The 13,970-nt window shown below is 66.8% G+C and overlaps 1 protein-coding gene across 2 annotated transcripts in view; it reads right to left on the minus strand.

Moving 5' to 3' along the window:
- GSE1 (Gse1 coiled-coil protein) overlaps nucleotides 1–13,970 on the minus strand; it is a 101,791-nt gene that overhangs the window by 62,579 nt on the left and 25,242 nt on the right. For both annotated transcript variants that reach the window (XM_074913200.1, XM_074913201.1), the window contains exon 2: nucleotides 2,784–2,949. In XM_074913200.1, coding sequence (XP_074769301.1) covers nucleotides 2,784–2,949 — 166 coding nt within the window. The remainder of the gene's footprint in view (nucleotides 1–2,783; nucleotides 2,950–13,970) is intronic.

Consider the following 13,970-nt stretch of genomic DNA (forward strand, 5'->3'; position numbering starts at 1 on the left):
GGGGAGCACTCACCCATCGGCCGCGCCGTCCAGCGGGGGCTGCGCTCCTCCATGGGCAGAGCTCTGGAGGGCAGGGAGCGGAGCGGAGCGGAGCCGAGCCGAGCCGAGCCTTCCCCCCGCCGCTTCCTGCTTCCCTCGGCGCCCGCCCGCCGCCCCGGGAGCCGCACGGCTGGAGTGTGACTCACCGGGGGCCGGGCCGGGCAGGGCAGGGCCCCGACGGGGGCGGGGGGGGACGGGACGGCGGGGACGAGAGGTTGGCACCGTCCCCCCCCGGGGGGAGGGAGGCACCGCAAAGGGGGAGGGCGGGGTGTCCCCTAAAAGGGATGCTGGGGAAGGAGGGGGGACACCCCCCCACCCCCCCATGGGGGTCGCAGTGCAGCATCGGGGAAGGCGCCCCCAAGAATTCGGGTGATGGGGGGGGGGGGTGGCAGCCCAGACCCCAAAGCACTGGCGTGTGTCGTACCCCCCCCCCCAGGACGGCATTCAAGGGGAGGGCAAGAGGTTGGGGTGGCATCCAGCTCTTTGACCCCCCGCCCCAAAACTGCTTGGACCCCCAAACAGGCTCTGGGACTCCGGCGTGGCCGACACATCGCGGCGAGCGCCCGGGGTGGTCCTGAGCCCGGACCATGCGTCCCCCTCCCTGCGCCCACCCCCTGCACCGGGTGGAGCAACGGGGACAGCACCGTCCCCTCCGGGCGGGGGCCATGGTGGCCACCCCTGTGCCGTCCCACCATCACCCAGTGGGCTTTGCCCACGCCCAGTTTGGAGGCACCAGTGACACGAGCGGGCTGGGGCTCAGCCCTCCGCCGGAGAGGCCCGGCAGGCTCGGACAGGCAGGACCCCCCCAGCTTCCCCCAGGAGACTTTGGCGACGAGTTTTCTCCCGACAACACCAGCCGTGAACCTGCATCTGCGCAGAAGGACACAGAGGCCACGACAGGAGCGTCCAGCCGTCCCCACGCGAGCTGCCCACTGCCACGCACACCCACCCAAGCCCCTGCCCGGCTCACCCTCGCCTTTGCTTCCCCTCCATCCTCCTCCTCTTCCTCCAACAGGCCCCACTGCCCGCCAGGCCGGTGCTGCCCGCAGCGCCGGTGTTGCCCACCGCCTCCCCCAGCCCTCCTCGCCAGCAGCACCAGCGCTTTCTCCCCCCCATCTCCCTTTTTCCGTTCTATTTTAAATTTTTATTGCATTCTTTTTAAAGAATACAGAGGAACAAATGCCCTTATCAGCAATTCTCACAAGGTATAAAGAGCCGCTTTTATCTCCCTGCCTTTACTAATCTAGAGCGAGCCAATGCCTGTTAATTTTTTAATTTTCCTAGTGAATGCATTTGTGGCTTTGTCAGCATCCATCCGCACACACACACGCTCTCCTCCACGTCCCAGCCCGGCGACCCCGGCACAGGATTGCTGCCGTGTCGGCAGAGCTGTGGCAAGCACAGCTCATGGTTTTGCAACCCCCAAAGGAGTTTCACACCCCGGGAAGTCCTGTTTGTCACACAGGGACACCCTGGGATGTGCCACTGGCTGGGAAGCCCCAAAATATTGTGGGACCCCCAGGAATGCCAGGCCACGGCGCAGGCGGCAAGCACCACAGGGAGATGATGCCAGAGCGGGTCTCTGTCCTCGGCACCAGGATGGATTCTTGTGCCAGGCCGGCCAGCTGTCACCGTCACCCGCTCTGGCTAAGGTCCCCATGAGGAAACAGGGGGGGTTCACCCCTGTCCCCCACCCCAGAGAAGGGAGGGTGGGCGCAGGCTGCCGGCACACCGGGGCTGGGAGCGCCGGCAGCCGGCCGCGGTGCGCAGATGAGATGTGGCAGGCGTGTAACAAGCCATTAGTCACTGTCACCTTTGCCCGGCAGCCACTGGCAGGGTAATAAATCCCGAGCTGACTCCAGCGGGCCCGTTCCAGGCCACAGCTCCCAGCTTGCCTCCGCGCCGCTGCCGGCTGGGCTGTGAGCAGCTTGCAAATGCATCCTGGCCCCCCCCCGCTTCCCTTCCCCGGGGGACACAGACCCTTGCGGGATCCCAAACTGCGGCTGAATCCCTTTGGGGCTGATTGATGGCCGACACGGGCCACCGCGTCCCCAGGAAGTGTCCTTCCTCGTGAGCCACGGTGACAATCCCCCCCCCCTCCCTTGCCAAGCAGTCCCCTGGCCCCACAGAGCCAGCGCTGCCTGCCCTGGCTCCCTGCCCGCCCCAGGTCCCTGCCTGCCCTGGCTCCCCGCCCGCCCCAGCTCCCTGCCCGCGCCGGCTCCCTGCCCGCTGCACCTTGCGGTTCCCGGCTCTCCCAGCCCAACGCCAGGAACCGGCATCGGCGGTTGCTGCCAGATCAAAGCAGCCTGGCGTGGCACCGCGCGGCACGGCACGGCACGGCGCGCCCGCCGGGAAGGGCTGGCAAACAAGCCGGGCCAGGGAGGCGGCAGGCGGGAAGCACGCGTGATACCTCTCCCAAAAATGCTGCTGCTCCTGACAGACGGGGCGGCCGAGTCCGGGGAGCCGCGGCCCAGCCCAGCCTCGGGGGCCCCCCCACCTCCCCGGCGTGGCCAGCCCAACGCCACGGCTCTCCCCAGCACCCACAGCCTGACTCACGGCCCCGGGGACGACTGAGGTGCCGTCGGGGTCACCTTCCCGACAAGGCTTGTGGGTTTCGGAGCCCCAACCCCAAGCCACCGTGTGCGAGCCCTCACCGGGAGACCCAACCCGCAGCGGACCCGTGACGGGGCAGGGGACAACCCTCGGGGACGGCATCCCCGCACCTCCCAGTATCCGTCACCTACTTGTGGCTCCAGCGTCCGCGCCCTCCACATCCAAAGCCGTCCGCTGGGCGATGTCCGGGGCAGCGCCACCGCCCGTCCCTGGGCTCTCCCCGGTGCTGGCCACCCGGTGCCGGGGCTCGCCGGCCGCAGGCTTGGCAGCGGTTGTCTCGAGGGACGAAGAGGACGCCTGGAAGAGAAGCAGGACAGAGAACTCAGCGCTCTTCCCTTCCTCGGCCTGAGCATGACAGGGCCGGAGCACCGCCGGCACGGGTGGGGGGCACAGGGTGGGACGGGGGGGGCACAGACACAGGATGCTTTTGTTTTCCTGCCAGCCGGTGCACGTGGCCGGCGCAGGGAGCCGCACGCCAGCCCGCGCCGCGGGGCTACAGCTGGATCCGGCCGATGGCTCCCAGCGCGGCCAGACAAGAAAGGCTGGAGGCGGCGGGGGGGGGAGAGGACATGAATCAAAGCAGCGTCCCCTTGCTCGCCGGCGGCAGCTGGCCGGTTAGGCAGCTCCCGATTACTCAACCGGGCAGTGTTTACTCGAGATCAACAACCCCCCCCCGCCATCACCGGGCGAGGCGAACGTGCCGCAGGGATGGGGACGGCGTTACCGCTGCTCCTCGCTCAGTTTGGGGACAGTCCCCCTCCCCGACCCCCGGTGTCCCCGGGCGCTGCTGTGCCCCCCCCCCGTGTTTGTTGTAGCTGTCACCCTCCTGCGTCAGGCGCGCCCAGGCACATCGCTTGGGCTGTCGCCGCTTCTGTTTAGCTTTAATAGCGACAGCCAGCGACGCCGCACGCATCCCGGCACCGCCACGCCGCTCTGGGACAGACACACGGACAACCCGCCCCCCCCCGAACCTAAGTGGGTTCCCTGGGATGCTGCGCCCACCCCGGGGCACGGCGGGATGGAGGTGACCTCCCCTTCCGCCACAGGGGACACGTCACTCCCGATTTGGGGACTTTAGGGTCAGGGTTGCAGCACGGCAAGGATTTTACGTTGATCCCCTTTTTCTCGGGATTAGTCCCATAAATACGGAGAGCCGGAGCGAGATGGATGGGAGGTGAGGTTTTTGCTGGGAAGCCCTCAGACTCAATGAGCCACGCACGCGAGCGGACGTATAAATTTACCGTTCGCTTCCTGGAAAGGTTTAATTTATGGAATCCATATGGCAGAGCCACACAACCGCGAGCGCTCGGCACATCCCGCGAGTCCTCGAGTGCCACCACGTACCGGCTCCAACTGGCGGGGTGCCACCAGCTGCCCCGGCGATGGCGGGATGCTCTTTCTCTTTCCCAAAGATTCACAGAACGTGACTTTCACTGCGGGCAGGGGACAAGCCCGGGGACCAGGCCTCGTCCCCAAAAACTTGCCGTGGGATCCCTGGAGGTGTCAGGGACACCTCCCCGGGGTCCCAGGCGGGATGCCGTGCCACCTCCCCTCCTCTGGGGGTGATGCCACCGGCAGCAGCGGGCAGCAATCCCCTACCTGTGGGCACGGGAAAGGGCTGGGGCGCACTTTGATACCCAGAGCAACTAATCATTAATTAGCATTAATCATCTCCTGTCATGCGTCACAGCAGCATTGGGCAAGACGTGGTCACAGAGCGGCGGGTCGGGCGGGGGTCGTGGCAAGAAGGCAGATTTCGGCAGCAGTTGCCAGGCCAAAGCTGGCACCCTCCTGCTCCCCGGGGAGCCCCAGCAGCCCCCCAGGCCACAACCCCCCCCATCAGCCCCACAGCGGTGGCAGTCCCCACCCCTTCTATTTTCCTGCTGGGGTATGATGAGATGCAAAAGCACCAGAGATGGGTGCTACGTGCCCAAGGGGCAGCCAGGATCTGGCCCTCGTCGCCGTCTGTGCCCCACCGGGACCCCCCAGGCAGCAGCCAGAGCCAGCACGGAGCACCGGCCGCCTCCTTGCTTTAACTTCACCCCGCGCTATCTGTCAGCAAATCATCCCCGGTTACACAGATAAGGAATAATTGATGCAAAGGAGCCATCTGTTTGCGAACACGGAATATCTGCTCAATTAGGAGGGATCTGTCCGCCCAGATAAAGCATCGTGGCAGCCCCTCGGAGTGGTGGTGGGGATGGGGGGGCCTTCCTCCCCAACCACGTCCTCAAAGACTCACCCCCAATTAGAGGCGAGCGGGTTGATTTGGGCACCCATTTGCTAAGCAGCACCCCGAGGTGCTCGGGTAGAGGCCAGGAGGGAAGGGTGCACTGCCACCAAGCGCTGAAATTCGAGGGGAAGGCTGGCAGCCCCCCCCCACGTCCCACCGTGACGATGTGACGCCTGGCTCGGCTCCGGGCTTGCAGAGATGCACGTCCCCATGGGTGGAGAGAGGGGACCAAACGGCTACGTCTGCCAAACGGTGCTGAGCTGAGGCCGGCCTGCTCATTGCATGGGTGGCTTTCTAGAAATTACCGAGGGAGCACGCACGTGGACAGGAGGACTCGGGGACGAGCCTGCCACAGCCCTGCAGCACGCACCGGCCGTGCACAGCCCTAGCAGGGACCAGGGCCTCAGATCACGGCCCCTGGGCATGGTCCGGGGTAGGTGTGCAGCGAGGTGACATCAATGTGACATCGTTATGTGATGTTATTAAACACGGGAAAATTAAGCTGGCGGGCAGGCAAGGGCTGAGAGCAGGCAGGGATGTCCGGGCAGCTCCGCAGAGGACAAAACCGGGGGACAAATGCTTCAACCAGACCCGGCACGGACAGTCCCATGGCACAACGCTCCCTCAAACCACCTCTGCGCTGCGTGGCATCTGCCCCACGTCTCCCCCAGGGGGTCCTCGGAACAAAGGACACGGAGAGCTCAAGCCATGTTGAAACACAGCACCTGGCCTTGAGGGACAGGCAGGGAGAGGCACTGCCAGACCCCATGTCACCTCTGCCCCCCCCCGCCGGCACGGCAGCACCACGGTGCCCCACCTGCCCTTGGCTGGGTGCCCGGGGCAGGCGGCTTCGCAGGCGGGGGACGCGATGGCAGCAAGGGCAGGGAGCGGTGTCCCCGCGTCCGTCCCTCCTCGCCAAGGGCACATTCCTTCTGCTCCTGTCACGGGGATAAATACCTGCCACGGCACCCGCCTCACCCCCCCCGGCCCCAGCTTTGGGACGGCGGTGACGGAGCGGGAAAGCAAACGGCCACGGCAGCTCTCCGGCGAGGGAATTGGCACGCAGGCGGCCGCACCGGCGTGTTTCCTGTGCCTTCAGGACACCCGAAAACACGGCTTCCCCGTTCCACCTCCCCTGCGCCTGTCACCAGGGCGGGCTGCGACGTGCGCAGCAGCGATGCCACCCACAGGGATGCCACCCACGGGGTGCCACGGGCACGGCAAAGCCCCCTCCTACCCCTCTGCCACCATCCCGGCAGCGTCGCATCTGCGCGGCGCCAACCTCCATCCTCCCGGGTGGCAGCACCCCAAAAAAACCACCCCCCCCCCCCGCACTCCCGGCAGCCGCGGCACCGGGGGTGGATGCGGTCGCCTCTTGGCTGGCATCGCCGCGGCGGGCACGGAGCCGGGCGAGCACCGGCACAGCTGCACCAGCCATGGGTTTTGGCACAGCCTGCGTGCAAGCTCCCCTGAGCGAGCAAGGGCCGAGGTGGGGAGGATGCTTGGCACGGAGGGGCCGCATCCTGCACCTCCCGGGGGGTGCAGAGAGAAGGAGAAGCCTCAGCACGGGGAGGGTGCAGAGCACCGCAGCACCCAGCTGCAAGGCTGGGAGGGGGGACAAACACACACACCACCACCCTCCGTCCCCCCAGGCCTCCGAGGTGCTGCTCAGGATAAAAGGTGGTTTTGGAGCGTTTAGGGCTGCGGGGAGCGGGCTCCCCCCAGCTCCCTTTGTTGGTGAGGCCGCTGAGCCCCCCGGCTCATGCTGGGGCTTTATCCCCGCCGCAGGCACAGCCCCGGCTGCGTGTTGGCTTCAACTGCTCTTCCCTCCAGGAAGCCTTTGCCCTCCTCCTCCTCCTCCTCCTCCTCCCAGCAGCCTGAAACCAGCGGGTTTTCCCCCAAAAGCAGGCTCTGCCCGGAGGCCCGGTGCAGCGGGGGTCCCTGCCACCCCGGTGGGTGCCCGCAGAAGGGGTGGTGGCCGGATCCGCGCATCCCCGCCGCCGCCGTGTTTAAAGTTTCTGAGCCGTGTTTGCTGGCGGAAAGTTGGAACCTGCAATTACAGCTGTGCTAACCCCTCATTAAAAAGGGGAGGGGGGGGGGGGGGGGGGAGAAAAAGATGGGAAAGAAACAAAAGGCTCCAGAGAGAAAGAGAGAGAGAGAGAGAGATGTTGGCGTTAACCCTTCCCAAGCTGGGGATGCGCCCAAGCCAAGCGCCCCCCCCCCAAATTAATACGGCTTCAGGGACATGCCGCCACGGTGGCAGGAAGCTGGCGGTGACACCGTGTGCTGGGGCAGGGAGGGGGGGTCACCCCTGCAGCCGTTGGCATCACCACCCACCGCGATCCCAGCTCCGGGTCCCGGTGCGACGTCGAAGGTGGGGTGGGGGGTGCCGTGGCGTGGCCCAGCTTGCCACCGGCGCCCGCGTGGGCATGGCTGCGGCTGCGCCGGAGCCGTTTGTCACGGCGGGGCTGCGGTTCCTGCTCGCTCTCCAGCAGCGACACCGTGACGCCTGCTGCAGGAGCCCACACAATATGTTCGCACTCATCTCGCAGCTGCCCCCAGACAGCCCGAGGTGCCGCCGCGCTCCTCCCCGGCGCGGGGGCCGGTGTACGGCGGCAGAGCCGCGGCGCGTCGGCGAGCCCAGGCAGGGACGGGCAGCAGGGGCAGGCAGGGATGGAAGGGGCCGGACAGGCAGCGCCGGAGACTGCGGTCAGGCCGGACACCACATGAGGAAGACGATGCTAGAAAGGCCGCCGGCACCAGGGTGGGGATGCGCCGATGGCCCCCCGGTGCCCCAGCACCCTGACCCAGGGGCCAGGCTGTGCCACAAGCCCGGGGAACACCAGGGAAGGGGGAAAAGGCCTGACCCTGACCCCCCCGCCCCGCACCACACCGGCCAAGCAGGTTTGCAACCCCCCCACGCCGGCACGGCGGAGGAAGCGCCCGGCGGAAGCGGGTGCAGCACCGCCCCGCTCGCTGCTGCTTGTGGGGTGGAGCGTGGCGGCCCCCAGGAGCCCGTCCGCAGCAAGGGCCTGATCCTGCACCCACCCCAGCGTGGCCGCATCCCCACTCCCACGACCCCATCATGCTCCTGGGACACACACACACACACATACACGCAGACAGCAGGTCCCCACATCGCCCTCCCGCTCCAGCCCCCCTCCCTCGGCGACACCGTCGCACCCACCGCGGCCGCAGCGGCTCTGACAGGCAGCTAACGAGCTGCAGGCAGCAATTTGGGTTATATATAGCCCCAAAGTGACTGCATCTAATTGCTCCAGCGCTCACCGGCCCTGCCGCAGGGTCTGGGTGCTGGGTGCAGAGGGATGGGGCGGGTGGTATGTGCTCAGCAACCCACCCCCCCCCTCCCCAAGGCTGTCACTCCGTGTGACACCCCCCCCTCCGAGCCCCTCGAGGCTGGTGGGGTGCGAGCATCACCCCATCCCACGCCGGCCCCGGGAATCGGGGCTGTTCTCACCGGCTTTGTGCCGGGCCGTAAGCGGCTTTGGCTAAAGCTGCCGTCCCAGCCTGTCCCAGCCAGGGGCCCTAAGGAGCTTTTGTCCCCTCTCATTAAGGGGTTTCGGCTGGGGGGCCACGGGGTGCAGCACCCGACACCCCCTCGCAACAGCCCGCAGGCTCCAGCCAGCTGCTCCGGCAGCCCCGGGAGGGAGGGATGGAGGGAGGGGGTCCTGCCACCGGCCCCCCGGCCCTTTGTGGCAGCCTCCGTCCCCTCGCAGCAGCTGCCAGGCGAGGCGGCGGGCGCGCAGATGCGGCCGAGGAGGGGTGATGGGGGTGGCAGCGGGAAGAAGCGGGGGGGTGGGTGGGGTGGGTGTCCCCCGCGGCGGCTCCCCACGCCAGCGGGGCGAGAGGCGGCCGCCAGCGGGGAGGGGGAGCCGGAGCCGAAATTGTTTGCCAGCTTCCTCGAGACGGCACAATGGAGGGCGCGCAGGCGGATCCGGGGTCAGGGGTGAGAGCAGCAATAAGTGGTTTATGCCTTTTGTGAAGAGGCTGAACTGACAGCTCGCTGGATTAACAAAGACGTCCTCTGTTCCCGGGCAGGTCATGTGGAAAGCGCTGCGCCGACCCCTGTCACTTCTTTTTTTTGCAAGAACAGACATTTGTTTGCCAGCGAACGGGGAGGTGATGGAGGGGGAGGCGGGGGCCACGCAGCCGCTCGCTCCCGGCTTTCCTCGAGCTCCTCTGGGGCTCTGGGTGCAGGGACCGGTGGCTGCTCGCTGCGTCGGCAGCCCTGGCCACACCGTGTCCCCTGCCGTGACTCAGTTTCCCCAGGTTATGGGATGAGCCGGGGCTGGTGGCGTTGCATGAGGCCCTGGGAGATACCAGCACCTCCACACTGGGAGCCCCCCGTGCTCACCGCCCCCTCACCCCGGGGCCAGGCTGGCTGGGCAGGATGGGACCCATGTCCTGCTCGGTGACAGAGCAGCCCCTGTGCCACCACAGGGACATGCAGCTCTCGCTTACATTTGCCAGTCGCTGCCAGGTTGGGAAATGTTCCCTCCATCCTGCTTTAAAGGCAGGGAAACTGAGGCACGGGAGGATGTGAGCAGCCCATCCGTGCACAGACAGCAGGGTTGGTGGCATCACCTGCACTCCTGGTGCTGAAAGGGGACCTGGCCCTGCAGAGGAGAGCCAACCCTCTCAAATCCACAAGGATTTCCCCAAGGCTGTGCAGCACAGAGCCTTCACCGCCATCATTAGACTCCAGAGTAAACAGCTGCAATAGTGCCATTCCACAATAAGACAAACTGCCCTGGCTGGACCACTGACCCGCCTGGCTCCGGTTGTCCCTGCAGCTCCCTCTGCCACCCCGCCACAGCCCTGGCTCCAGGCCAGCACTGCCTCTGTCCCTCGCCCCCCCCCCCGGGGGACCACAGGGCCCCAGGCTGGAAGGGGAGGGATGCAGCTTGCTGCAGAGCAGGCCCTGCCACCCAAACCCTGCAGAACCCCTGCGGGCCATGCCGCTGCTCAGCCCCAGGGCCCTGCGCCATCCCCTGCGCTCCTCGTCCCCATCTCGGGGACACCACGACCCCGCAAGCCGGCATGGCGCCCACCTCACCCACCTCCAGCTCCGGCGCTGCCGGGCAGTCTGCGGCGGCCGTCCCCCCTCCCTCCCCACCACCCTAAATACCTGTCACGGGGAGAGGCGGCTGCCCCAAGGGGCTTTTCACTCCGGAAAATCCCCCCCCGCCCCCCCCACCCCACGGCAGCTCATGTTTTCGGGGCATTCCCACATAAAGCCCCACTCGGGGGGTAAACTGAGGCAGGGAGGAGCAGCCGGGTCGGGGCGAGGCTCTGCCACGGCTCAACATATCGGCTGAGGGGACCCCAACCGACTCCGAGGGGGGGGGGCGGGCACATCACGGCACTCACATGCGTGGTGAAAACCCCTCGTCTGCCTCAACGCGAGTCCCAGCGAGGGCCACACGCCAGCCGGGCAATCAGCTTGCGACGTGGCGGCATTAAAGCCTCAATCCGCGCCCCCCTCGCCTCCTCCCTCAGCTCCCCCGTGTCCCCCTTCTTCATCCAGCCAGGCAGCTTAGCGCCGGTTCTCAGCTCCCGCCTGCCATCTAAAGACGGACTTACCGCCAGGTCCGGCGCTTCGTTAAGCCGCAGATTAAACGCGCGCCATCTGCAAGGGGAACCTTTAATGCAGGATAATACCTGCAGCACACACTCTGCCGTTTAACCGCGCGCCCCGGCGGGCAGGGCAGGTGGGCACAAAGCCCCGGTGGTGGCATAAAAAGTCCCTCGGTGGCACCGTGCCCCTCAGCGGGGATTTTGAGGGCTTTGCACATGTTAAGGGGGACCCAAACTGGATGTCCCTATTCTCCCCGCTGTTGTCCCCTCCTGGCACAGCTCTGCGAGGACTCACGTCTGGTTGGGGTTCGGAGCTGCACGCCCTCACCCCAAACAGCCCCTCTGTGTCCCCCCCCCCGTGGCAACCACCCCCCCGGCAGGGGACACCCAGGCGCTCAGGGCGGTTCAGCCGTTGCCTCACCTCATTAATCACTTTAAGCAATTACGAGTCTCTTCATCAGATTAGACCCTACAGCCAGTAACTGTCTTCCCCCAGGTGACAACACGGGGGGGCCCTGCCCCATCCCCATTTGTAGAAGTAAATCCCACCTCTCCAACCCCACAAAGGTGGCCTCTGCCCCTCTCCCAGCTTGGTGAAGCCCCCCAGGGATGCCCAGGGCAGTGTCACCCCGGGGACAGGGGGTCACCCAGGATGTCCCCAGTGATGACGGGGACACCGAGTGTCACGCAGAGGCAGGAGGGATGCTGGGTACCCCGGGCAGGGAGGAGGGATGCTGGCGAGAGACAGCGCACCCCGAAGATGGGTGAGGGAGGACAAGGCACCCACCTGCCGACTCAGCACCCCGATGAATTACACCAGATCACAGGTCCCCCCGCTCAGGTCAACGGGGAAAGGAGCCAAGGAGGCTTTTCCACCTCCCAGCCTGCTCCTACTGGAAAATTTACAGCCAGGACTCCGCGATGGGCTGAGTAATTAGTGACAGGAGGGAGACGGCTGAATCAGCACCCAGCACCAAAGGGATGGGGCTGGAGGAGGGGGGATTGTGGGGCTGACAATCGGCCCCCCGGGGTACCAGGGGACACTGAGTGACCCAGCAGTGCCTGCTGGTGTTGGGGGGGGGGTCACCCCTACAGCTGTGAGTGCTGGGGGAAAGCGGGCTAGATCAGCATCCCATCCCCGACCTGCTGCTCTGGGACCAGCTCTGGCCCAGCATCTCCAAGCTGGTCCCTCGAGGTGTCACGTTGGGAACCCCCTGGGACACAAAAGCCTCCCACCCCGCTCGCTTGAACACAAGCATCACTCTGGTCCTCCCGTCACGGCCTGGATGCTGCATCCCAGGATGCTCAAGCCCTGGGATACCCAAGCCTGTGCCCAGCTGTGCCCCGGCAGCCCTTGGGCCTTGGTGGCTGCCATCGATTTCCCGGGGTTGGGAACGGCAGGGCTGGCTCCCCGGCAGAGCCGACCAGCTGATTACAGCCATTTCCCTGCCCGTTCCCCCTCCCCGCTGTCTGCCTCCTGCCTCTGTCTGCTGCCTGGTTTTACGAGGGCCATTTCCAAGAGGTCGCTGGAAATAGATTTTTATCACCTCGTGATAAATATCATTTACGGTGACATTATTGCTCCGAGCAGCCGCGCAGAGGAGGGAGGAGAGGCGGGCAGGCGGACGCCCGCTCGCAGCCCCCCAGTTCCACAGGGCACTGGCTGGGCCCCTTCTCATCCCTGTCCCCATCCTGGCAGGTTCGGGCAGCGCCAAGCCCCGACACCATCCATCTATCCCGGCGGCACGAACAGAGGGAGCCGCATCATTAGCCCCGCGCGCCATTAAGCACTTAAAAAGCCATAGGAATAAGCCACACCATTAGCTGACAAGGGAGCTGGGAGGGGAGGGATGCACGGCAGCGGCGGGGGGAACCGAGCGTGGACCGGGGGAATCTCACCACTCTACACGCCGCGGGGTACCCACAGACCCCCTGGGAGAGATGCTCTGGTGCCCCAAGAGCTCCCGGGCAGCTGGGAAGGGGGGGGCAGAACCACCCCAGGAGTGGAAAACCAGGGGCTTTCAGAGCTGACACATCACTTCTGCAGGGGTGAAGCCACTGGGCACCTCTCCAGAGGGACTTTTCAGCAAGGCAGGGAGAACCGGCTCCCTGTTTGTGTCGCCCCCCCCTGCTCCCCAAACCCACCCCAGCCAGGCTCTGCCTCAGGCACAGAGCTGGCGCGGAGATCCAAGGAGAAAAAGTCACCGCTGGGCTGAGAACTGAAACTCATGACAGCCGTGGCACCGTCCCCGAGTGTTGCAACCCCGCGCGGAGGCGATCGGGCGGCCCAGGGGAGCGCGGTCCTGCCCCGGCCGAGGCTGCAGGCAGGCGGGCTGCCAGGCCGTGCCCACAGGCAGCTGCCTCTGGAAAAGGGCACGGCTGCGGGCAGGGGGCCAAGGCCAACCCGCTGCCTGCGCCAGCCCTGCCACACACAGCGCCAGGCGCCGGCCACCCCCCAGGGGAGCGGGGAAACAATCACCCCTTTTACCAGCGCCGAGGGGAGCGGGGTGTCACCTGCGGGGACAGAGCCACGGTCCCCAGGGCGCAGGGAGAGCCAGCCTGCAACACCCAGCAAAGAGCAACCCCCGCCCGCGGGCAGAGAGCGCGGCAACGCCAGCCCGTGCCAAGAATCCTGGTTTTTCTCCCCAGTCCTGGCACCGGCTCCCTCGGGCAAGCTGCCTCCTGCCCTGCTGCCTCAGTTTCCCCAGCACGCAGGAGCTGGCAGGGACGGGCAGCCACGGAGGGAGCCCAGCCCCATGTTTTGGCTCCTTCTTGCGACACGGAGCCCCGGCGTCTTGCTTGGCAAGTGGCCCTGCGGCGTGGGGCCGGGAGGGAGGGAGGGAGGGAGGGAAGGAGGGAGGGAGCGGGGCTTTGTATGGGGACAGGCCGCGGGCAGACAGTGGCAGCAGCCACCTGCCGCGAGCCACCGTGGCGGCACGGCCCCTCCTCTGCACCCCACAGCCGGCAAGCGGAAAAGAACCCCGAAAAGGGACAGCCTGGTCATGCCGGTGGCACAGCGCAGGGGCGGGGGGGGCTGCAAGGGGACAGCCAGCCCCACACGCAAGGATGGGGGGGGGGGGGGGGTGACGGTGGAGCGGTGTCCCCCCTCTCCGCAGCGGGGACGTGACCTCGCTGCCAGGACACGTGTGTGGCTGCCCCCGCGCCATCCCCCCCGCCGAGGCCATGCCAGCAGCTGGCACTGTCCCCCTGTGTCACGTCCCACCCCAAGACACAGGCCCCCCCCCCCCACTTCTAGCCCCTCAGAGACCCCCCCACAGCCCAGCAGCCCAGCCAGCTGCCTCTGGCGAGCATGAAAGGGGGTTTGTTCACCTGGTGAGCGGCTCGGCGGCCACCGGGGCCAGCTCCCGCCATCGCCTCGTGGCTCCCGGCACGCAGGAGCCACCACCGAAGCCAGCAGGCCCTGGCAGGGCCACCCCCCCCGGCGGTCGCCGTGACCTTACGTGTCACCGCAGGCAGAGCCTGGCCC

The sequence above is a fragment of the Athene noctua genome, chromosome 9 (genome assembly GCF_965140245.1).
Source record: "Athene noctua chromosome 9, bAthNoc1.hap1.1, whole genome shotgun sequence".
In the NCBI taxonomy this organism is placed as follows: domain Eukaryota; kingdom Metazoa; phylum Chordata; class Aves; order Strigiformes; family Strigidae; genus Athene; species Athene noctua.